General features: G+C 35.9%; 3 protein-coding genes across 7 annotated transcripts; 2 read left to right on the top strand and 1 right to left on the bottom strand.

The window, feature by feature from the left end:
• Nucleotides 1-86: 86 nt before the first annotated feature.
• Nucleotides 87-8,963, top strand: LOC113503652 (cytochrome b5-like). 3 transcript variants are annotated; one of them, XM_026885682.1, is made up of 9 exons: nucleotides 87-341; nucleotides 1,276-1,364; nucleotides 1,750-1,800; nucleotides 2,248-2,280; nucleotides 4,954-4,995; nucleotides 5,714-5,785; nucleotides 6,663-6,752; nucleotides 7,127-7,156; nucleotides 8,288-8,963. In XM_026885682.1, exons 1-9 carry the CDS (start codon nucleotides 231-233, stop codon nucleotides 8,376-8,378), a joined length of 609 nt encoding a protein of 202 aa, XP_026741483.1. In that variant the 5' UTR covers nucleotides 87-230; the 3' UTR covers nucleotides 8,379-8,963. The 3 variants fall into 3 exon arrangements, with proteins under 3 accessions (XP_026741483.1, XP_026741484.1, XP_026741485.1); XM_026885683.1 differs by lacking the exon at nucleotides 6,663-6,752 and having other exon boundaries at nucleotides 95-341; XM_026885684.1 differs by lacking the exons at nucleotides 5,714-5,785; nucleotides 6,663-6,752; nucleotides 7,127-7,156 and adding an exon at nucleotides 7,805-7,852 and having other exon boundaries at nucleotides 98-341.
• On the bottom strand, nucleotides 8,880-18,892 carry LOC113503650 (alkaline phosphatase-like). The gene is made up of 9 exons (XM_026885679.1): nucleotides 18,779-18,892; nucleotides 14,557-14,759; nucleotides 13,241-13,433; nucleotides 12,024-12,184; nucleotides 11,454-11,673; nucleotides 11,153-11,286; nucleotides 10,684-10,882; nucleotides 10,036-10,266; nucleotides 8,880-9,652 (listed from the first exon to the last, which is right to left on the bottom strand). Exons 1-9 carry the CDS (start codon nucleotides 18,843-18,845, stop codon nucleotides 9,471-9,473), a joined length of 1,590 nt encoding a protein of 529 aa, XP_026741480.1. The 5' UTR covers nucleotides 18,846-18,892; the 3' UTR covers nucleotides 8,880-9,470.
• A 150-nt stretch (nucleotides 18,893-19,042) lies between these two features.
• On the top strand, nucleotides 19,043-24,755 carry LOC113503859. 3 transcript variants are annotated; one of them, XM_026885974.1, is made up of 4 exons: nucleotides 19,043-21,244; nucleotides 22,271-22,357; nucleotides 22,800-22,994; nucleotides 23,346-23,906. In XM_026885974.1, exons 1-4 carry the CDS (start codon nucleotides 21,242-21,244, stop codon nucleotides 23,565-23,567), a joined length of 507 nt encoding a protein of 168 aa, XP_026741775.1. In that variant the 5' UTR covers nucleotides 19,043-21,241; the 3' UTR covers nucleotides 23,568-23,906. The 3 variants fall into 3 exon arrangements, with proteins under 3 accessions (XP_026741775.1, XP_026741776.1, XP_026741774.1); XM_026885975.1 differs by lacking the exon at nucleotides 19,043-21,244 and adding an exon at nucleotides 23,986-24,755 and having other exon boundaries at nucleotides 21,634-22,357; nucleotides 23,346-23,475; XM_026885973.1 differs by lacking the exon at nucleotides 19,043-21,244 and having other exon boundaries at nucleotides 21,634-22,357.
• Nucleotides 24,756-25,134: the final 379 nt, after the last annotated feature.

The following is a 25,134-nucleotide window of genomic DNA, read 5'->3' as shown; positions in this document are numbered from 1 at the left end:
TTTCTGTTGCTTTAAGGCCATGATGGCCTTCTGGACAAATCCTATGAATGATCATGATCAAATGATAGTGATACTAACTAAACGTTTTTTTATTTGTCAAGAGTACTGTCATCCAACAAACCGCCTGACAGTGACGCAACTAAAAATTTTCCCGTAAACAGGCCATCAACCCATCCGATTATTGGTCCGTAAAATAATCCATCAACACACTACATACATAAAATTACAATATGACCACCCACTACATAACCGCAAGTGAAGTAAAAAAACACAACACCAGGCGAAGCGTATGGTTGGTTATACGCAATGAAGTTTACGATGTCACGGCTTTTCTCAATGAGGTAAGGGAATATCTATGTTATTTATCATGTAATTAGTTTCCAAACAATTATTCAAAAATACTGTTACTCTGGAATCTCTAGCTCTCGCAAAATTAAATACAACAAATTATAATTTTCAGTTAATTTACAAGTTATTTGTATCCACTTGTTGAACTGTTTTATTATAGTTATGTATTATGATCCGATCTCTTACGACAATTTTTCTAATCAATTATGTATGGTGAGGCTGTTATAAATGTTACTTAATTTGCCTTTAGTAATGTAGTAATACACCTGCAGCATATTTTTTGCTATTTTCATAAGAATAACACAAAAACCAATATTTAAAAATTACTATTTGCTTCAAAAGTTGTTATATTATACTTCTATTCATTTTTAAATCAAATAAGAAGGAAAATATTTGTTTAACTATATCTATGTTTAGTAGGTATCTATCAGATTGTTCTAAAGTCAACCAACCATAAAGATAAATTGAAATGTTTATCATAACTTATTGAGTAGATAGTTACAGTTATCATTAAACATCATAGGCCAAGGTTATTTGTCAATGGTCTTAATTACTAAAGCTATAGTAATTAATTTTGAAATGGTGAATTCCAAACACATCATTTCATAAGATGTAAAAAAAAAACTGTAATCATTTTTTATCCTTGGTAATCATTAAACTTTTGGTTCAAACTAAAGACAAAAAAAAGAAATATTTTTGTTGGGTATATTAAATAGTAATTGCAAATTTGAATTTTTGGAATCTAGATTGCTTCAGATCATGGAATAATTTAGAAAGTTTATAAATTTTAAATTTGTCTATGCCAAATTGATAGTCACATGCATTTGATTTAACCATAAATCAAAAGAAGAGTCATTAACATCTATTGAAGATCGAAAATATATTTATATAAAGTATGAGTTATATTTTTTTATTGTTTGTTGGCAGCATCCCGGGGGTGAAGATCCTTTACTTGACGCAGCAGGCCTAGATGCCACCATTGCATTTGATGATGTTGGACACAGTGAAGATGCAGTGTCAGTATATTGATCATTTGTTTATATTTTCGATGATAATTTACATCTATTTTATTGCTGTGCTGTTACAACTGCCTTCCCAAGGGGAGGCTCTCAATTTGTCTGTATTTTGTTTGCTTATGTTTCTTACCTCTGTGCTTTGGGACTAACCAATTTTGTTGATTATTTTATTGTAAAATAGCCGTTGAAATTTCATCTACTTTGGCTAAACTTTTTTTTTTTGAATTTGAGTGTGTATTGTTGTTGTTAAGGCATTATTACTTAAAATGTTATAATACCTATTTGGTATAAATTGTGTATTATGTATACTCACTGTTGATAAAGAGGTTGATTGAAAATGAAATACTTGACATAGAGATTTACTATTGTTTTTTTCCTTTTATAGAACTATGCTGAAGAAATATAAAATTGGAACATTAGCCCCTGGTGAAACCTGGTAAGTACTGTATTTCTACAAAAACACTCTTAATAACATTAAAATAGGGTACATAATGCCAGAAACTAATTGGTCCTGATTCTGATTTCCTGACTTAACATGAAACTAAAAAAAACATTGCTGTCTCTTACTTTATACAAGGTCAAATAAGGATGGTGTATGGCTAATGGCTGAGAGGCAAAGCAAATATAAATTTTAGTTCTACTTAAAAAATGTTTTAGTATAAAATTTTGGGTTATTTTTAATTGTTTACTAGATAAAGAGATATCTTTTATAATATAGGCTAATATAGTTTGTGCTTAACAGAATCAGAGCCACTGGCTTCCAATATAACTAAAATAATTGTAATTATGTTAACATGATATCAAGCAATATTGTAAAATTAATTCAATTAAAAGAAGTAGAAGCAGATTACAATACGTATTTTAAAGAATGAATTATTTACAGTTCTAAAATGAAACCAAAAATATGGAAATCAAGGTGAAAGTAAATCTAATGCTTTAATACAAATAAGTTAGTTTTCGAAGTATTTTGAATCTTATCGCTCTAGTCATTGCGTTCATATTGGAATGAATAATGTACAATAGTACAATCACGTATGTAATTCATTGTTAGAAGCTACTTCTTAGAGTTAAATTATAATTGACTGTCTTAAATTATGTGATTGATTATAAGTCTTTGCTGTATATTTTTCGGATACTGAAACGAAACTATAATGGCCGTCGTCAAGAACAAAATTGACCTTCTTAAATGTCTATATGAACAGCACTAAGGGTAATATTTCTAGTACTTTTTTCGGTTTCCGTACGGTTCCAAAGAATAAACGGAACTATATTTCTTTTTTTTTCTTTAGCCCACTCTGTCCCACTGCTGGGCTGGGCGAAGGCCTCCCCCAAATTCTTCAACGATTCTCTATTCTGGACCGCTATATTTCTTACCAAACTTTATTTGTGCCTTAGTTTCGCGAGACAGACTCGTATTTGACCGGTTTAATATAATTTTAAAATGTCTGCGGTGCACATCCTTAAATATAGTGATTGATACATGATACAAATCGTCGCAGTTCGCGTGTCCATTTATCAAAGATACTTAAGAATAAAAGGTATAGTAAAACCTCCGAGGTTGTAACTAGAAACTCATTAAGCAGCATCCTTTAAAGACTTCTCACCCTCCGTACCGTCAGTACCATTCTTGAATATAGCCTTAAGAAGTTCCTAATGGGGAATATGCACGTGACTTAAATATGGACAAAATATTTTTTTTGTAATATTTATTGCTACTGAAAACACACTATACAATTATTTTTAGAATTTATTTTAATTTAATAATGAAATTTAATCATCAAAAAGTGGCTGTTTTGAAATTACCGCGCAAATTTTCGAAACGCAACACTATTGGTGGAACAAAACGTGACGTCAGTTTTACACGAGACGTCTGCTGTCAACAAGCTATTTGTATGGTTTCTTTTTGGAGGAATAATTGTTATTGTATTGTGTCGCTGTTTTTTTATCTTAAGTTAATAGTTTTATGTGTTCAAAATATTAATTAATTGTGAAGAAGGACTTAGAGAATGACTGAAACCGGTTTCGTAAAAGCGCAGTCGGATAATCTTCCGAAAATCGACGTGTTTATGATGGCCACGTATTTCGCTTCAAATCCAGATTTATACATACATAAAGATAAATTTAGAATATCGAATAAGAATTTTTAATAATATCTTTACAACTTTTTGTAAACTAGGTTATGTTTTGTAGAGGTTTGTAAACAAAACAAGTAGGTAGGTAAAAGTAAGAATGATTTGTATATGTATTTTACTTTTTTGATATCCTTACTTACATTGAAATGATCTTCACAACAGTATAAACAGCTCAAACACGATACATTGTCTCTTCTCATCGCCTTGCACCACTTTTTCCTTAGATTTTCACCTTTCGGCATAAGGAAATACACTTTGTCAGGTGCAGTGTTGATGTTATTTGGACACATAGGAACGACACAATATTTATAATATGGTTTTTTGTGCTTTTCCATGGTAATTAAGTCGATATTCACTCACTTTATTTATTTTTTGGTAATTTTGTAAACCAATCACTTTGCTGTTGACATCGAACTCGTGTAATGGTGACGTCACGAGCAAGCGCGCCAAAATGGCCGCGTTTAAATTGATCGCGATTTTAATATTTAATTTTTTGCATAATAGTTTATATTTTGGACGTGATATTTGTATGTTTGGTAATGTAATAACTAGTAGAAACACATAAAAAATAAAAAAAATCATGCATATTCCCCATTGTCTATCTGTCGCTACTTCACAGTTCGCGTTATGAATGAGGGGACAACGGCCACTTAGACCTGGTTGACGTTTCAGTATTTGAAAGTTAGAATTGTAAGTTCAAACACTTGTGTAGGAGTTTAGTAAATATTGTATTCATACTTAAAAGTATAATATTGTAACCGCATTAAAAACCTTTCACTAATAACGACGAAAAATATGGACATTCCTAGAGTCTTTATATTGCATTAAGTGCAATTAAACTTGCTGTTTTAGTTCGCCTAAGAAAGAAAGGATAAAAATCAAAGAAAGCTAAATATATTGGGACATTACAAAAAGGTTTTTATTGCGGCTTATAAAATAGTATTCAATTAATTTAACTTCATAATAGATAGTGTAAATTAAATGTAAACATAAAAGCTTTGTAGTATTAATTGGTGATACATAAATAACTGCCTTGTGTCAAGAAAAGCATAATTGAATTCACCTCAGAGTAAGTATTTTATTGTCTTAACATTATATATTTAGATGAAAGAACGATTCCTAAAAAATAAATTATTAGATCACAGATAATGTGTGAATTGAAGCCTTGTTGCATTGTGTGAAGTGCGACACAAATTTAGTACTCATAAATTGATATCAATTGGTTGGCCTTGGAACACGAAACCGTGTTTTATGTGTACAGACGGCAACAAAAGTCGATTAAAATAGACTTTCAAAACAATTGTACACAATAAAACTTTGCCGTTTTACTATTATAAATTTTACAAGTCCCCGAAAAATAATGAGAATTAGGTAGAAGACGGTTTGTTTTAACCGGATCTTATCCCTGACTAGCTTTTCCCTCGACACTCACGGCGTTTCTCTTTATGTCCGTACAGATCAATATACCATCGCGACTGCACCGAATGTGATGCAAGCAGGTTATATTCATTTTTGCTTTTTGTTGATTATTTACTCAGTTTTGACTCGTTGGTATACGAGGTTTTATTGTACAGTCCATTGATGCAGGATGAGACTGCAATTTAGGGAAATGAAAGATATAAAGTAATTGGTATTCCATAAAACTTTGCTATTCTTAGTCAAGCAACCTGTTGTTGTTGAATATTTCGTTTGGAGTTTTTCCGCTACCGAAAGCTAACCGCCTAAGCGAGCATGTCGCTTCGCCTCCATGGACTGGCTGCATGCAAGACATGCGACACCTCGTGTACGATCGGGATTCTGGAACCACAAAGTTTCAAGAAATGTCTACTGTAACCACACCTAATTTACATACACCTCTTAAGAAGGAATTTACAATCTGTAGAAAAAGCTTAAAATTAAAGGCCGATCTCTTTACTGAAATAAACCATTGAGGTCACATCACAGTATCACAATGACATCTGTCAAAATCTCAAAGTATGTAGTTACGATAACAGGTCTCAAAATTATTTAAAAACCATCATAATGATCTGGTCTCCTTATGTGATAATCTGATCTGTTTCCAAACACATTAAAAGTACCAACTACTGGAAGGAACCCCAGTCTATTAGGGATGGGGTAAATGTCTGCAATGGCCTGATCGGTGACACCGCCGGAAACAAATCAAAACTGTGATGGAGGAATGCTGTAGTTAAGTTGATACTTCGTTTTATTAATCAGTTGTCCAAGCGCTCAGATAGCGGAAATAATCGATGAGAAGCCGTGGCGAACGTTCGATGGCTCGCCTTCCAGGTTAGATGCTGAACGAATGGTATACAGCCATTCGACGATAGAATCCTTAAGTTAAAGAAAATTTTTGCCCTTCATCTGATAAAATGAACTGACATCATAGAATTCTGCTCATAATAAGATAATTAAGTATTGCTAAATGTAGGCTGTAGCTTTGTAATTTGATAATTAGCATATTATTATAGACCTGTAGGTACTATACACGTCTTATGAGATCCTATCATAGACATTGTGCGTGATTGAGTACTTATATAGATTTATTAATCCTTGGTAATTTACTGCAATCAGTTTTTACTTTTTTTCCTCAGATTTTACAATCTTGCTTTTTAGGCCCTCTTGGTTGGATCATCATATTATTGTATTTATTTACTAAATTTTGCCCTATAACAACTATGATATAACTATATTATCGTCATAGTCTCTTCTGGTGACAGTAGTTATAAAAAGAAAGTCGGCTAAAAAGGGTCTAAAATTGAGTAGATATAAGTAGTATTTCTATATTAGTTGCATAAGTGGCGAATTGAAATGTTTGTAATAATTATTTGATATAACGGTCAACTTGTGAATATTTAACGAGATCGCTCGACTAGTTTCGTCTAGCCACTCCACCGCGGCGACAGCTCTTTGTTAAGTACTTCATATTGTAATTGTGCACTTCAAATCTTCATAAATTGGGATAATAATTGTCGACCCAGTAAGAGTCTCCTACTCTTACCGTGGTAAAGAGAAAATCTTTTAGATGATAGATTCCTTTTTGGGTCTGAAACTAGTCGCGAGATTTTATTAAATGCTAGCGAGGAAACCGTTATAAAAGTATGAATTCGCCGCACGAATGTTACTGTAAAAAATATTGTACAATTAATGATTGATTTTGTAACAGCCAAAGGTTGCCAATGAAAACAGATTATAAACCTCCTTCCTCGCCACGGGTAGTAAGAAGAGTGCAATCTATAGTCGTCCCCCGAGAAAGGTTGTTTTGCTTTATTTATTTTAATTAAACTATGTATAGTTTTTTTAACCAGTTAAATGGGTGGGCACTATACTTATGTACCAATGAACTACATAGACCCAATAAATTTGTCCTATATTTTCATGGGAATAACCCCTTTTTTGCAGTCGGGTAAAAAGCGGATCTATTAGTCTTAAAAAATATTTGAAGTACCACTAAGTGATGGTGGACTAAATTAATTTTCGAATCAATTAGGATTAAGATTTGTGGCTATATGGATTTTCACAATGCAAAGGCTAAATTGTAAAAACTTAGGTTTATTTGAGAAAAGTAAGGAAAATGTTATTTAAGTTCTACTAGTGCAATTAATTAATTCTGTTCCTTTTTCCAACAAGGCCTCGCGGTTATCCGTGCTCTGATCCAAGGTTAAAATGGACTTTAAACATACATAAATAGATGTACTGTATAATTTAGTACAATATAAGTAGATTAATTAAGTTTAATTTTATAGAGTAGTTTGTAAGTAAGTACAGTGAGCAACAACAGTCCATGGGCAATAAAAGATTTACTAGGCCCTTGAATACAATCAAATTGATAAATCAGGAACTCGACTCAGAATTTGATAATCCTTCAATGTTAAGAAATTTTAAAATCAGTAAGTAAATCAGAGTTTGTTGCTGACTGTACAACACACGCCTTCAATCTTCAGTTCGTAATTCTCTTATATTTGAGCAGAACTCTTAGTTCCATCTCTTACAAGTTACCTATATAATTATTACGGCGGATACGGTTAGTAGCGAATTGCTAGCATGATCAGTATCTAACTGATGCTAATATAATATTTTCTTTTCTATTGCACTGCCTGGAAGCGCGATACAAGTGACGTGATGTTTACGGATAATGTGTCAAAAAAAAAAGTCAGTAAGAATTCTCTTATTATATATTTTACACTTCTCATTGTTTACTTCGTGTCTTAAATATTAATTACACCATAGAGAAGACTTTGAATTTTGCTCCAATAAGGGTGCGAGCTTGAAGATTTAGATAATTGTGTGTTTTGTTTCTTATTAAAGGCGTGGAGGTGTATGTAGACCACCACCTCGGCCGCCGAGAGAAAGCAGGTTAATATTATTATTTGAATGTTTTATTGTTAATAGTTTGTCGGTGATTGTACTCTTTGTCAGTTGTGTAAGTTGTGATTTTGAACGTTATTTTATGTATTATACCTATGTACTTTTAGAAATAAGTCACTTTTTTAGTTTTAAAAATTAGTGTAACATATGAATATGTAATGAAATAACTATTATATATATTTTGTATGAAAAAAATGATAAATTTGAAAGTGGACATCCATATATTATGGTGAGACACTAACATCCAAAACTTAATTTATGTTTCGATGCATCTAACTGATTGACTAGTCTGTCATGTTCTTAATACTAACTTAAATAACACACATGGAATAATACACATGGGTTTTAAAAATATCACCAATGCATCCACTTTCAAATTTACAGAAATAAAACTAAAGTAAAAAATGCGTTTTCTCTTTACAGTTCCCGACTGAAATGGGCATTGCTGGCTTTGGCGGGCGCAATAGTAATTGGTCTAGCGTACAAAAAATACGCCGCTGGGTTAGCTAGTTAAATACAAAATATAGTAGGGGTCCAACAACACTGGTTTGACCAGTCAAGGCGTAGTGTAAGCCTAACTTTAATAAAAACTCATTTTATGACGTTTAGAGGTGCAAATGAACGTCGCGTGGGTACGGTACGACGCAATACGCCTATTTACTGTAGTCGGCCGACCGACCACGCGCCGTGGATACTCCGCCGTATTTTGTCGTGAGAAAGAGATAGAGCTACACAGACGGCTCTACCTTTATCTCACATAGTCATCTTGAAACGTCATAATACGAACCCAGGCAATATTCTAACTGGCCACTGAGGTTTATACGATTTAGTTTTCTCACTAACTACACTACCCTCACATTAGTAAGAAGTACACAAAATGTCTGCCGCCTTATACTCGAAATATTTTTAACCGCGTCTTATTTTGTAGCATTTATACTTCAGTGGTCAATTTTAAGAGTAACCAAACACCAGTGAAATACAGGTTTATCAAGTCTGTATAAATGAAACAATCCAATATTCCTAATCTATTTATTTATAACATAACTTAATTTGTTGTATGTTTATATTACGAATCCAGTAAATATTGAATCAATACAAAGATTTGTTTTATTGGTTGATTAGTGCATAATATGTAGTTATTTATTTTGCAATATTCATGAATTTTGGATAGAAACTTGTCTGTAAGACAATGCTCATCAATGATATTAATATTTGCATTCAGTTTTTCTTCAATAATTTCGAATAGAAATTATTATTAAGATGCTGTAGCATTTATTTTGTGATAATATGTACAAATCTGTTTTATATGATTGTTACAATTTTCTTATTTATTATGACAATAAAATAGTTCTTAGTGACAAGCTTGTGATTTTATTTAATAAAACTGCTTTTCATTGACTGTAAAAATTATGTAGGTACTCCTAAATAATATAGGATTATTATTTCATACAATTCGTTTCAAATGCGTTTCTTTGCAACTGTACCTACAAATAAAAATTGCACTATTTTGACAGGTAAAATCACTGCCAAAATTCTAAACATTATTTTAATAAAATAAATTACATTTTGATTGTATAAAATTAGAAATACAATTCCATATCCTCTGTCATATCTTCAAAGTAGCAAAGAGCACAGCAATTGTCGTTGTGATACAAATGTACACTACATTGATGTTGGTTATTGTTCCACTGGATGTGCCATAGTAATCACCAATCTTGGCCGCGTAGGAGATAGCGTGGAACACGTAGTGCTGCTCGTGCACGTTGTGGAATAAGTGTGAGTGAGGACCTGTAGATGTGGGTAGTGGAGGAAATTAATATTCTGTTGTAATAGAAAGATCTGGTTATAAAATTGTTGAGTAATTTTGGGGTAAAATTACCAACGGATGTTAGTTGGTCCAGTCAATTTAGGTTGTAGGTCTGCTTAACGCATTGAAAATGTTGCCATTTTAAATTGGTTACTAGTTTGACCAAAAAATATTGTCAGGAGTAGCAGGATTTTATAACAGTCCCTATTTTTATGAGTTCATTCCGAGTTTTTATATGGACACCTCATGTATTTACAATTCGCGTCAATATTGCGAAACTGGTGCACTAAATCTTCCTTATTACCGATGTAAACAGAGTATAACTGAATTCAATACCAAAGGTAAACTGGTTTTGGAAACTCACCTCTAGCATAAATAGCGACATCACCACCTCCGTGCGAGTTCTCGACCAGCTGTATCCCAGCCACCTGGTTATAGTCGAAGGCCTCAGTGTCTTCCCCACTGGGGTCCTTCCTGGCCACCTTGCTGCCTTCCTCGTCTGTCTTCACGTAGAACTGGAATGAACCCGGACCTCCATTGCTGTAGGACAGCGTGGTGTAGTTTACGCCGTCCACGCTCGATGCACCAGCTATGCCTGAAATTGTAAAATACATTTTTGGAATGAGATATTGTTGTATCCATAGATATACCACAGTCAAACCATTGCAACGGTTTTGTGGGGCTTAGTTAATAAGTTACCTACCTATTTGTTTAAAGATAAATAAATAATAATAATAATACGTTAATATACTTGGCCTGTTTTGAGGAGTTATGTCGTAGCGCGTAGGATACTCCTATGATATGTTCAATTTTTTCAACCTTATTTTACCAAAGATACTTTTGATGTCTAAGAGCTTCATTAAGATCACCTTCGGAAAAAACTACTTGGATATGTGAGATGAAGATAGAAAAAGAAATTGCCCGAAAGAGTTAATATGGCGATCAATTAAAAAAAAACAGAATTTAGGCTAATTCGAAAGTGCGTATAAAATCCATATAACATAACACAAACCAAAGATGCTTTCCCCTCTATTAGGGTACCCATTTATGTTCAACGTGTGAGTGTGGTCACTCGTGACGATGAGAAGTGTGTCCTCTTCATCAGTCATGTTGGCAGCCACTTGGACTGCGGTCTCCATCGCCGCGGCCTCGTCCACCGCCCTCTTGGCCCAGCCTCTATGGTGAGCCATGTCTACGTTGCCTCCTTCTACCTTAAATTATTACTTTAGTCTAAAAATATGTCGGTAGATCTGAATTCATGGGTTATGGAATCGTTCAGTAATTTAATCAGGTAAAATAAAACCATTTAATAGGTACCTCTTAAACGTACAGAAAAAAGGCTGAAAATATTGTTGGAAATGGGTGGAACGTGGGTGGGACATGAACTTATTGGTACTTGAAAACTATATATATTTCGTTTTATTTCTGTGAGATACCCCTAGTACGAGTAATAAAATAAATAATACTGTGAAACTTCTAACCATGAGGAAGTAGCCTTTTTTGTTCTTTTGCAGAACCTTGATGGCTGCTTTTACCATGTCGGATAAGGAAGGCATACCGTCGGGGCCCTTGTGCCTCTGGTGATCGTAGCTCAAATGTTCGTTGGAGAAAATACCTGAAAAGTATGAAAAATAGTTTCAAAAATCAAGACAAATGCAATCATAAGATTGTCCAAAGAAGTGACTACAAACAGTGTCCAAAGAACAATAGCTTCCTCGAATTTATTGTAGTTACATATTTCATCGAAACCTTCAAGTTTCTTTCAAATAGAAAGTCACATACCCATTAAATAATCAGTATTTTCCACATCCAGCTCATCTAGCTCTTGATTGTTGGCGACTACGCTGTGTTTTAACCCTCGGTTGGTTTTGTCTTCCCTGTATGTTTCTATGAGGTTCCTGCCATCTTGTCGGTAGCACGTCCACCAGTCTTTGCTGATCGGGTCTATTGGAGTGCCTGTAGAGTTAGAGACTAGGGCTTGTCTGCCGCCTCCCATTATTACCTGAAATGTAGAATTGGTTTCAAAATGGCTGTTGCTGCAGACACTATGATAGGACAGACTTTTATCGTAATTGTATAGATGTAGTTTCCCATTGGCTTTGTGAATGATTAAATGGGGTTTCAATATGTTAACAGTATATAGTGCACAGAAAAGGATGCCTTATAGCTTTTCTTTAACGTTTTAAAAGTTTAAATGACGAGTACGTGCTAGATAATACTTATCCATATTCAATTCTAAACCACTTAAATCCAATTGTAATCAAACCAGTTAAACCTGATAATTACCCATTTTAAATGACAGAACTAACGTTGCTTTGGTATACAAAAGCTCCTATATTATGAAGTACTTACATGTAGGTCACGTCCAGGCCAGTCTTCAACGAGTTGCCTAGCGATGTCCTTGCACGGACTGCCCTCTGGCAGTCTGGCCTCGCATTCCCAGTTGCGGTTCGCACTGTGCGCGTAGATAGGCCCGGGGGTGGCGTGCGTCACGCGCATGGTTGTCACAAATCCTGGAAGACGGTAATAAGCCTTTATTATTTATTAGGTAAATCTAACAAAAAGAAGAAGAAGAAACGTCTAAAAAAAAGACCATGTCAAGACTAAGTCTACCCAGGTTTTAGTTAAAGGTTTCTTGCTGAAAATTATCCTTAGATGAAGGTTTACTTCTGACATACAATTAGGAAATAGATGATTGAATTAAAAGGCAGTGTCTGCAGATCTTCCTAAATTAGCAGGTATTAAACCACCCCCTGGACCTACAATATATCTAAGAACCAAATTTTCGTTTGATCGTCTCAAGTTTGCAATTTAATTAGAGTGGATTGAACACAGACTGAAACAGCACCTGTTTAAACACATGCAAATATCGAATGTACCTAAATAGTTCATGGTTGGCTATTTTCTTGCCACCAAGCTATTTTATCAATTCGAGTGGAAAAAATCCAGTTTTCACTGCCAAAATTATCAGCTTAAATTAGTATACCTCAATCATGATTAAATTGTATTGTCGGCTTATTACAGATCTTACTGCCTAATCAGCTGTTCATTATGATAAAATTTTCTATATTTAGATAACAAACACTAAATGAGTCAGTTCTCTACAAGATAAGGAACTGTGGGAATATATTGTGCATTTGAATAGCTGATCTTTGTATGTAGGTCGAAAAGTCCAAGGTATGACGAACGCGAGAATTGTCACGATAATATATTAAATTGGTTAAGTGAATCATACATCAATCAGCATTGGAAACCTGAGCTTTGGTATTCCCTAAACCTTTGGTATAACTTAACCCGAAAAATGGTCATGTTCCATATGATATACACTTTTGCTGGTAGGATTGCTTAGGTATCGGCTCGTATTCTTATTTATAACTGTTAACATACCTAGCTATTCTTATTGGTATCTTAAAAACTCAACGACTGTTTAGGACTGTTTAGTCACACGACATTGCCGGGTATGTACCTACCTTGATCGGGTTCAATTTAGGCTGACATCTCAAATGGAGCATTTGTTTGCCCGAAAAAACATGATCGAGAAGAGAGCTTGTACAAAAATTATAATGTACCTGCACTTTTCCCTGCTTTCAAAGCGAGGGCTGCCAGCGACTGCAGTCTGCCTTCTGGTTGGAGAGAAGCTTCACAGTCATTTTTCTTGACTGTAGCGTCTACCCCTATCGTGTCCTGGTTGGTCTTCACGCCGCAGAACATAGCGGTCGCCGTGCACGCTGAGTCTGGCACTATTTTGTTGGCCGAGTATGTCTGTAATTGTAATAATGTTAAGCATTTCTTTAATTTAAAATTGTTTAAATAAGGCTACTAAGTAGCACTTTTTCGTCAAGTTACAATGGACTGACAGTACCCAAAATTTGGCCACACGACCGCTTTCTAAATGCTCTTGCTCCAGGAGAAGAAACGGCACAATAATAACATATCAGAATCTCAGAAGTATAACATACAGAACATAATTAAGGTACTAGTAGGTATAATGTCGGAATGGGGAATATCAACTTTCTAGTGGTCCTCATAACCAGACTATGTCTCAGGCATTAACTAGCTTGCCCTAATTTCGGTTCATTCGACTCGTATGGCTGGCCAGTTTTGTTCCTTTTGAAAACTTTAGTTTTAACGAGAATTCAAGGGAATCTCTTAACCATTAAAAAAAGACTACTATTAACTACCAGTGATGACGCTAATAAAAATCTGGCATCAATTGGCTCCTTACAAATCCAAGGTTACATAATATAAAAAAAATTTGATTGGCGGCATTGTTTGTTGCAATTGGTCTCTGCGAGATCATTTATTGCGATGATTCCTATTTGACGAAAAACTGTTTGAAATCTAGGCTACACTTGTCACTATTTTCGATGCCCTTGATATCTAAGCTTCTAAATCTTAAAAACGAACTTACCATTTGCTTAATCAATTTTTTTTAGTTTGCAAATAACCGAATATTAGCCTAGATGGCCTAGGTGGTATACTTTTGAAGTAAACGAAAATGTATAAAAACTTTTTGGACGATCCCGATAAATACCCGTGAGTAAACCGTTATTAAATAAATAAACAAGTATCTTATCTTACTTTACAGTGAATAATAGGTGTCAATATGAGACAGAACAACAGGTTGAATTAGATAACTGTAGGTTCACACTTTATGAAAGTTAAAAATAAAAGCTCTTTTATACCTAGTACGTAACTACTGTGAGACTGATTCATTATTAAATGATGCAACGGCTTTCTCACGCGTATTTATCGGGAGGATCGACGGATCGACCTCGCCGCGTCAGCTCATGATTAAGGACTCCCGTTGGGCTCGAAACTAGTCGGGCCACCCCGATAAATACGCGTGAATAAAGCGTTGCATCATTTAATATTTTTTTCTCACCTTCAGTAACCCCATGTGTGGGAACTTCTCATAAGCCAGTCGATGAGTCTCTCCTCCCTTGTACATCCTGGTAGCGGTCACGGTGTTCGGCCCCATGCCGTCTCCAACGAAGAGAATCACGTTGGTCGCCGGATTCAGGTTCCATTTCACTTTCAGAGCTTCTTCTAACTCGCTTTCGGCGAGACCTTTCCAAAATTTTTGGTCTGATGGGAAACATGTAAGAAGGAGTTTGGAATCATTAGATGTTTACTTAGATTTTGTCTGTGTTACCTTATTGATAGTTAGACAGACAGGTCTTCTATTACTAGATACTGATCAATAATTAAACACGAGGTATTACAGGACCTATTGGATTTAGCTAGGTGCTGAAGTATTATTTGATTTTTGTTAGTCAATGAGTTTTGGTCACGTTTAAGTTTAATGCATATCTCGTCAGTTCTTGAAAGATGATTCTAATTATTCTGGACGTGCACGAGACGACGCAAATCTACGCATATTGGAGTCTCGATTTCTCGACGTTGACAATCCTGTTTCACGTTCTCATAGTCAGCGCTTTAACCATTTCCCTATTTGCGGGATAGTGAAGATGTTATGTTAATATCTTGAAGCTTAGCTGAGGTTACAGGAGCATAATTATGACTGTATTATTATATTCTGAACTACCTCTCAAGAAGAACAAACGTGTTAAGTTTTATACTTTATCCATAAATACAAGGTGCTATGTTATAAATTTAATAAACCAAACCAAAGAGGTTGCATGTTTGTGAGTTTATCAGTATCAGCTACGCGTCTTTGGTAATTCACATTGGTTAATGACATTACTCAGTACAGTATGCAGTTCACCTGCTATCGTTTTAAAACCAATTGTTATTATGAATAATTATAAACAAGTATTGGTTACCAATATAAAACGTCATGTTTATTTAAAATATGTAAGTAAGGTGAAAAGTGTGAAAACGAAGCTATTTTACGAAAACCGGAGTTAAAAAATTACAGTGTTACTGTAACGAATTTCGGACGAAATAATGAAATCTCCAAACGATCAAAAATCAAAGAGTATTAATTGAAAATAGGCTTCTTACTTCTTAGTAGCACTTTTCGGATTACAATGGACAGCACCCATACTCGCCCACCCTTTTTTTTTTTTTTTTGTTTAGGCGGGGGAGTCCTCATGGACACCCACTCCCTCGGGGGAGGAAATGGGTAGTGTCAGACTTTTACTGACTAAACCTGAACCGCCGTGCTACGTCATCCGCGTTGTTGTGTCGGTGTATGGCAATGCGTTGCAATCCTTCATACACCGACCGCGGGCTTCCACCGGCCAGTAATGTGGGCCGGTAGGTCACTTTCTTGTGTTGTGTGGAGGCCGACGTGTAAAGAGCGTCGGCCTCCTCGCCTCATATTGGGACCGCATCCATAGCACCGAATGTGGCCCCCCGCCGTGGGTAATATACTCGGACGACAGACACCCCCGTGCCGTCGCCCAGAACCCTAGTTAGGGCGGGAGAGCGCGCTCATGCGCGGCTCTGCGCCGCCCCACTCGACTTCGGCGTATAGCGGGCGCGCTGGGGTCAGTTTCCCGAACGCGCTCCGCCGCCTCCTTCTGTGACATCACTGTTTCACAGAAGGAGGCCAATGCATCCCACGCCGCCCGGCTGCCGATCCCTGCAGCGATGACAGCCGACAACTCGGCGACGTCCACTCCACCCAGCGCAGACACAAGTTCGGCGCGAGGCTCCGCAAAGACCGGACACGCGGCCAGTGTGTGAAGTGCGGTGTCATCCGCGTCACCGCACTGATGACACACTGTGGTGACCTCCCTTCGGGCCACCCGAAACAGGTAGTGCCCGAAGGAACCGTGTCCGGTCAGCATCTGCGTGAGGCGGTACGTCAAAACACCGTACCGCCTCTCCACCCACTGTTGGAGATGTGGGCGGATTGCCTCCACCGTAGCCCGCCCCGCCGTCGGATTGGCGAGCCTTAGTTCCCAATTTCGGAATGCGACGAGGCGGGCTTGTCTGCGCCAGGTCTCACGCTGCCCTGGCGAGGGTTCGATGCCCCGAGACCGGAGCGCAGTGCAGCGGGTGTATAGGTCCGCTAGCACACTCGCATCCAAATCCCAGGGCGGGATTCCCGCCAAGGCGCACGATGCCTCACGTCCGACGGTGCGGTAGGCCCGGACGATCCTGTTGGTAACCACCCGCTGTGCACCAAGCAGAACCGCCCTGATACTCGCCCACCCTACACAGCTTTTTTTATGGTACTAGGCATACATGCCCGTGACAGCAACACGTGTGTGCCAGGATGTACAATGAAACTAACAAACACAACTGAATTTTTCAAGCTCGGTGTGTTTCAAGGGAAACAATTGATTGTCTTGGACCCCGCAACGAAATTAATCAGCAGGAGTAAAACGAGTAAGGGAAAGTGAGATAGAAATATATGCCACACACACCCTACACTGCTTCCTAAATTCTACAATTTATGTAGTAGTAAGTATTTCTTGTTCTTACTGTTTTTAAGTTCATTCGGTCATCTCGCGCAATCTAACCACCCCCCAAATGATAAGGAAGATTCCATAAAAAAAAAACTATGACGATATTAGAACGGATTTATAACTAAGTACCTATATCATTGGCCTAGCCTTTTCCCAACTATGTTGGGGTCGGCTACCAGTCCAACCGGTTTCAGCTGAGTACCTGTGTTTTACAAGGAGCGACTGCCTATCTGACCTCCTCAACCCAGTTACCTGGGCAACACGACACCCCTTGGTTAGACTGGCTGTCAGACTTTTTCAAGCTTCTGACTACCTGTAACGACTATCAAAGATGTAGGAATAACAGCCGGGACCCACAATTTAACGTGCCTTCCGATACACGGAGGAACTCGCTATGACACAGATGGTCACCCATCTACGGACCAACCGCGTCAAGCATAGCTTAACCTGTGAGCGTTTCACTTATGCGGTTATAGCTTAGCCACGAGCTCCTCATAACTAAGTACCTATAAGTAGATAATATTGTCTAGACCTGAATTATCCTTATGAACACAAAACCTCAACCCAAGGAGGGGATTATATCATTAAATAAATCACAAGATATTAAGAGATTTGGAACTCATTGATATAAATTAATGTTATCAATGTAATTACGTATTATACCTATCTAATACTTTTGTGCAGTTATTCTTATCAATTATCTTATTATTTTTTGAGTATATTGTAGGTCACGTATATTGTTATCACACCGTCAAACGTAGTTGTATGCAAATAGGTATAATTAGGTAATTAAAACACGTCATTATGTAGTGTAATCGAAAATAAAGCGGTAACCTTGCGGTTTTGTTTATAATTTGACTTATTTATATATTGGTGTTATTATTCGATATTATTATAACAAAGTTGAAGTATAGTCAGCACGGGAAGCCGAGTGGTTAAGGTCAACACGCCTAAACCACGGTGACCGACGGATCGCAGGGTCGATCCCCACGTAGGACAAGCGTTTGTGCGATCCACGAATGCTTGTCCTGAGTCTGGGAAATGCCTCAATATTGAGTTGCAAAAATCCAACCGGAAAAACAAACAAACAAGAAAGTGAGTGTATAAAAACGTGGGAAAATATTGGGCCTGGGAAACAGAGTAACTACCAAACACCTCATCACAAAACGTCGATATTACACGTAGATATATAACTTTTTTGTAAGTTCGTAAACTTTCGTTTGATCATGAACTTATGTTGCTGACTATAGCTTCCTACTTTCCTTATAAATTGATCTTAATAAGTTCAAGGCTTCTCGAACGAGTATCCCTATAATTAAACATAGCTAATGAGCATTAGTAAACAATAGAGTTAACAGTAGGCATACCTCTAATCATAAGCTTAAAAATACACTCAGTAGATATCTACGGTATGTTTTTGCTACTAAACAACTCAGATAAAAAAAAAGAATTAATAAAACGTCTCCAAATTACGAACAAAACGATATTACGATAAATATTATCTAAACATTTTAACTGCTGTATCTAATTGAAAGCCGAAACGGTTCATAGCGCACACAAACTACAAAAAAATCCCCTAAATAAGTGTACGAGTACACAGAATAACAAGACAACAAAACACGCAAATAGAACAATGTTGAGAAAATAGAACACGTTTCACAAAATAGAACAATATTTAGTAAATGAGTGTTAAATGTAGGAAGTAAACAAAAAACAATGACTGACCGGTTCGCAAGGAACATCGCGCGGCGGCGATTATAGAACAGAACACAAGCACACTGCGCAAGCGCATGTTTGACACTAATGACGGGCAACGCGCACGCCCGGTTTCAATGGCCGTCGCGTCGAAATTACTCAAGGATGATGCTATAAAAATCCGGCGCGAAATGTGCGGCGGTTGATTGCCATCAGTTTCGGCGGCGGGAATTTTGGTTGTACCGAGTTGTAAAAAATTAAGAAAAATTTGAGATAGAATTAAAGGATTATTTGAAAAAAAAAACAACTTTAGTTTTAAGTTGCAATTTGTTGGGAATTGAAGATCCTATGAAACGACAAGTGACGTTTTGGTGAAGGAAAATTTAAGGCACGATAGTTCTTAAAGATGCGTTGCCACGTTCTTTGGAGTATTTTTAGGATACCTCTTTAGTCCCTTGGCTCATTATAATGCTTTGTTTTTTCTTATATCTACGCCTAATGATGTAGTTCATTAAATTTCTCACACTCGATCTTATGACCCGAATATTGAATCTAATTAGCTAATTAACCAGTAAGTTAGTAAACAAAAATAGTAGGTGATAAAGCAATTATAATTTCATACACTTGATATAGTTTTTTGATGATTGATTGAAATTTGATTTTTGATCTTATGACCCCACTGAGCTAGTCATCTCTTGAGGCAAACGGGAAACACGAAACTGACTTCAAACGGGTCCCGTTCAAAATTATCATCATCGAATCTTTTTAGGAAATCCAATTGTTTTCTAGTTTAATAGGTTTACTGTTGATTTTGATACCGAACTATACTTTAACAATATTCTATGATTTAAAACTATATTAAAGTAAACTCATACATATTCAAAATAATCTAGAAATTCGTGCAAAAGATATGCCAAGTACAAAAGCGACCCCACGTTTACCTATAACCGGATCGTTTGAACACATTGTAAAGTGTAATTTTATTCAGATCATTGATGAAGGCAGTTCACTCATTTTATGTTCTGAAACACCTCGTTACACATCTCCGAGCGAAGTAACGAGTCCTGAAGCCATTCTCTTTACTGATAACGCGATCACATGAGGAACAGTCGTCACCGCAAAACACCAACAATTTGGAACTAAAATAGTCCTTATGACGTTAGAATAGAGCTGATTATTACATTTTGTTTTAGGTGCTATTGTGTGGTGGGTTGTAGGGTATATAATGACAGGAGGATATTGGATCTAGGGGGGCCTCCCGAAAGATATCGATCGAGGTCCCTAACGCACTGCGCAGGGTCCGTACAGCCTCCCTTTAAGGGGAAGGTTGACTCTACAATTATATTTATATTTCGGACTATTGTTTTGCGAATCAGTTGATTGATAAAAGCAGTATTGTTCTTTTTTAGATATTTAAAAAAAAAATAACAAAATGGATAGAGTAGTAATGGTTGAGTATATAATGCACTGCTAGGAGTATTTTTTTTCAAAATTTACTTGCGCTATACCATTCTTTTCAAGGGAGAATAAAAGTTGTAATTATTGGATAGTAAATACTTTCAGTACCATTTTAATTTTTTGTCTGTTTTCTTAATTATGTACAGCATAATAAAAGATCATACACCAATTACGCATTTTGGCAATATACAAAGCAGTTCTAAGGATTTGCAATTCAAATCATCATTTCAGGAAGACATACAAAAAACATAACGACACGACATTTCTTCTAAATCATTTAACTCTTGTATAATGAGGAAGTAAAAATTGTATATTTAAGCAAAGGTCCTATTATTCATTATTACTAGCTGTGCTTCGCAGCTTAACCTGAGTTGTGTCTTGTCTAGTTTTGCTAAGCCAAACAGGGAGACAATTGTTTAAAAAAATACTCTATAACCGACTCCAAAAGGTGGAGGGTATCAATTCATCCCCTATGTGTTTAAGACCTTTGTAAATAGTGCCGAAATTTAGCTTAGCAAGCATTTTTATTATTTAATTAAATCCATGTTTATCTGTATGTCTTATGATTAATCTAAATCTGTTTATTACTTTTTGCGTAAACTTATGAAAACATATTATAATAATTATCTTCGGGCGGATTCATAGTGATTATAAATAATAACTGTTTTCTCCCGGGCTTTTAAAGGATATTCCGGCTAGTTTAAAAAAGGTGCGAATACTTTGAATTGATTACTCGACGATGATGTCTGAAACTAGTCGGACTATCTCGTTAAACCCTTATTACATAACTTATTACAACAAACATACAAATAAACTTTCATTTTTCCCTTATTTTCCTTTTTTTAATGAAGGGTATCAGGATAAGGTTGCCCTTAACTGTCGTTCTCAGTTGAATCTGAGCGCTCTTGCAGAGTGAAGTTGTCGCACCAACAAAGTACGTATAGCGAATCTATTAAAATGTTATATTCGAAGGCCCGTGCATTCATTCAGTGACGTGGGACGACCCGACCGTTTTAATTGGAGTGTCAACGGATAATGGTATGTAGGTATTGATAGTCAATTGTTCCTATGGTCTCTATGGTAATTGTTGAAATACAGTGGAATTTAGAATAATTTCTTTATTGATAACACTGCTTTCCCTACATAAAGATATTGCTGCCTCTTGTGGATTGGAATTGGGTTAATTACCTGTAAATAGGTATTAGAAAAGGTGTTCTATTTCATTTTTAGCGCCATTATATTCAATTTGATTGATAACAAAGAGGATATTGGATCTCTTAGATTTGACATTTTTAAAGGTCAAAGATTTATGCATTTAGAAGTGACATGTGGATCAATATTTTATGTTATTGGCATTAAGCACCTGCCAAATCCAAGACACTCTTAGTTCAGGTCATAGTAACAGTTCCGATATCACAATTTCTAAAATGTACTAGTCAAAGAACTTCTTTTAAAAATAAATATCCTCTCACTTCTCACCTTTAAAGGTGAGGTGAAATACCTCCTTATAGATAAAGCTAAGTTTCATTTCGAACTACGCCTAGTTGTGTAAATGTCAGCTGAAATCGAGTTACATCTCGACTCTAATTAGATAAAAACGGCGCGCCCTGAGTGCTAAACCAACCCTTACTCGACAAACAAACCTGTTGACTATTATTTTATATCAAAAGCTATTTATTCATGAAATTTATTGTGAGTTTTATAATGTACAGGATATGTGGATTCGACATTGAGCAATTTTGACTGCGATTCATGGAATAGGTGCATACATATAGATAAATTTCTTTTATATTTGTAATTTTCCCGATAGCATAATGAAAATTGAAACTGCAGAATTGAAGAACATGGGTTGGCCTTAAACTAAGATTAAACCTTTTTATAAATTCGCTGTCCAAGTTAAATCACTTATGAATATACTTACATGACACACAGGCAAGGGATAATGTGGCATGAATGAAAAATAGGTTTATAAAATAAATATATCGTTTTCCTAGCATTAATCGACTAAGCCTGTATTAAAGGTTAATTTCTCCACTTCAATTCATATAAAATATGATTTTCCAGGCAAGGATGGAGCTTCCAGTGCTAGACAAGTTCTGTTTCATCTTCGACCTGAGGACAGGATGTATCGTCATGGGAATTATCAATTCAGTAAGTAATCTCTTGCACCTTGCACCACAAGTACCCTAAACCGCTTGCTGTTGTTTTTCGCCGTAAAGAACATCTTTTACTTGTGCAAGTATTATCTATTTAGCTGGTATCGCCGGCATGTGCACCTAAGAGCGTATTATGAGAGTGAGAAAACATAAAGTAACTGTTTTTTATAGGTACATATTTATAAAAAGCGATTCCCTCACTTGTGTCTCGGGGGTTTCATAAACATTCAAGTCACCCACGGTTGTCATCAAGACATCACAGACTCAGGACAAGCATTTATGGATTACGCAAATGCTAGTTCTACGTGGGGATCGAAGCTTAGACACGTCGCGTTCAGTGCGGTTGGAATAGGGACCACAACCAGTCGGCTATCCGTGTTGTCCGGATAGTCCGTCCATTACCACACCAGAATCGAACAGCATAACCTATCTTCCAGATCCTGACATTCATCCTCTCGGTTCTCCTGATAACCTTCGCGGTGAACATCCGCGACCCGACGGAGGCGCAGATGAAGCGCGATGACATCGACTCGGGGATGTCCTCCGTGGTGTACACCATCGTGGTGCTGCTGGCTGTGCTGCTGCTCGTCAAGTTCCTGCTCGACCTGGTCTTCGTGTACGCCGTGTATAAGGTGAGCTTCCTATGTTTGGGAACCGAATCTCTTAAAAATCCTAAATTACTACTTTTAAGTCCGTGGTTCCTAGGGAAGCTAGGATTTTGAAGTGAGACCTAAGTGGTGACAGATCATGAGGGTCTTTTCGGGTAAAATATTGTTGTTTTTCATTCGAGGGTTCTGTAACTGAGGGGTAAAAACGGGCCTCAATTCCTAACACTCCACTATCAGTCCAGCTGTCTATCCTATTGGCTAGGTGACCAAAATTGACTAACTATCTTATGATACGCCATAACTAGCTGACCAAAAAAAAACTCATTACCTAGTTATGAAACTTTGTAATAATCTTACCATTGTTAATAATTCTAGGAGAAATGTGGCATCATGAAGAAATACTGCATCTTCTGGATCATATTCCTGGTGCTCTTCATCATCGGCTTCCTGAAGACCCTGTTCCACATGGATGCTGGGCATGTCATCGCGCAAATACTCTTCTTGGGTAAGTTTGATTTAAGCTTGCACTTCTTTCTTCTTCTGCCTTTAGTTCGAACAAAAACTAAAAGAAAAATAATTATCCTAACGGACGTATGACACGTCATTAGATTAGTGACTATTTAAATTGTTATTTGGTGGTCTCCATTTAAATAGACGACACACAAAAGGGCACATATACTAAGATTAGATTTCAACTGATGTTGTACTGTCGAGAGCCGTTTTAAATTTGACTGCAAAATTAATTGATTAGCTTTCCAAGAACCGATATGACTCATTCAATTTATTTCAAACTTCGTTTTCTTCGTTTTATTCGTTTGGAAGATAAATAATAAAATCAGAGATTATTATAATGATGACGTGAAGGAAATATGTCAATGAGCAATAAATCGTCACGTTTTAATTTAGTTACATTACTTTAAAAGGCGTTTATAAGTTGTTTTTACTGTGATCATTATTTATTTAGTTTTCATTAAATGTTTTATTTCCTTCTCATTGCTGTAAGTTCGTATTTCAGCTGAAAACTTCTACTATATCGTCGTAATTAGGAGCTATTTGATATCAATCAACGAAGACGGAGTCCTGTAAATAGTTCCTTCAATTTTCATTACGAAATAGTACAGGAGTTGTGAAGAAAAACACTTTATTTAAAATATTTTTCAGATCGATGTCGTTTACATATACGTAAAATTATAATTATGTATTTGTTATTTGAAAATGTACTTTATAGCTTTATAATAGGGCTCTAAATAGCGTCCTAGACAAAATGTTTTTTGATAACTGCCGGTATATTAGCAGTGAGTAGCAAAAAGTATATACGAAATAGTTTGTATCTCACTTATAAATATTTAGCCGTTTTCTGTGACTAAATGTTTTGAATAGATTGTTATGTATCCCTAGATAGAATTATACATATCAGGAAATATTTCTGAATCTGTGAATGTTTTAGTGCTAACTCATTAAGATTTCTCGACGTTTATTGAAAAAAAAATGGCGTTAAGTGATGCTATAAAGAAAATGACGGAGTTTTAAGTGGTTGTCTAACAATTTGAAGACAGGTGTTTTCAGAATAATTGGACCAAAATAAGTACGTGAGTAATTCAGTCCAAATAATTGCTTATCAGAGAAAATAATTAATGGGTTTTATTATTCGGATTCAATTTATATTTTTATTGAATCTGAACAATCAGGTTTAATTATTCGGATTCAGTTTCCGTAATCAATTAAGTTCTGCATTTTGTTCAAATTCAAATAAAGCTTTACAGGAAAAATAACAAAAATATTTAAATATTTATTTATTGCGTAAGAAATAATTAAAGATTATGTTGTGTATCTACCTTTGTTATTTTATGATAAGTATGTTGGAGATTATCTAGTTATTAATTGCTATAGTTTATATTAATGTTGATATTATGCGTTAATGCATTAAGTGTTCACGCGTTTATTTATTTATTTAAATAATCGAAAATATGCTCTATTGCGGTTATAATAAGATCATATTTTGGTATTATTTACCACAAATCTGTTTGTTAAATAAACTTTATTTGACAAACAAACTATTTTATTCAGGTTGTGAGAAGATATGATAGCATTGTTTTTTTAATTGTAGTTCTCCAAATACTGTGTTTTGAAAGCACGATATTAGCTGAATACACGTCTGTTTCTT

This window comes from Trichoplusia ni, chromosome 20 (genome assembly GCF_003590095.1).
Source record: "Trichoplusia ni isolate ovarian cell line Hi5 chromosome 20, tn1, whole genome shotgun sequence".
Classification (NCBI taxonomy): Eukaryota; Metazoa; Arthropoda; class Insecta; order Lepidoptera; family Noctuidae; genus Trichoplusia; species Trichoplusia ni.
The sequence above is the reverse complement of the archived record's forward strand: the minus strand, read 5'-3'. Positions and strand labels throughout refer to the sequence as shown.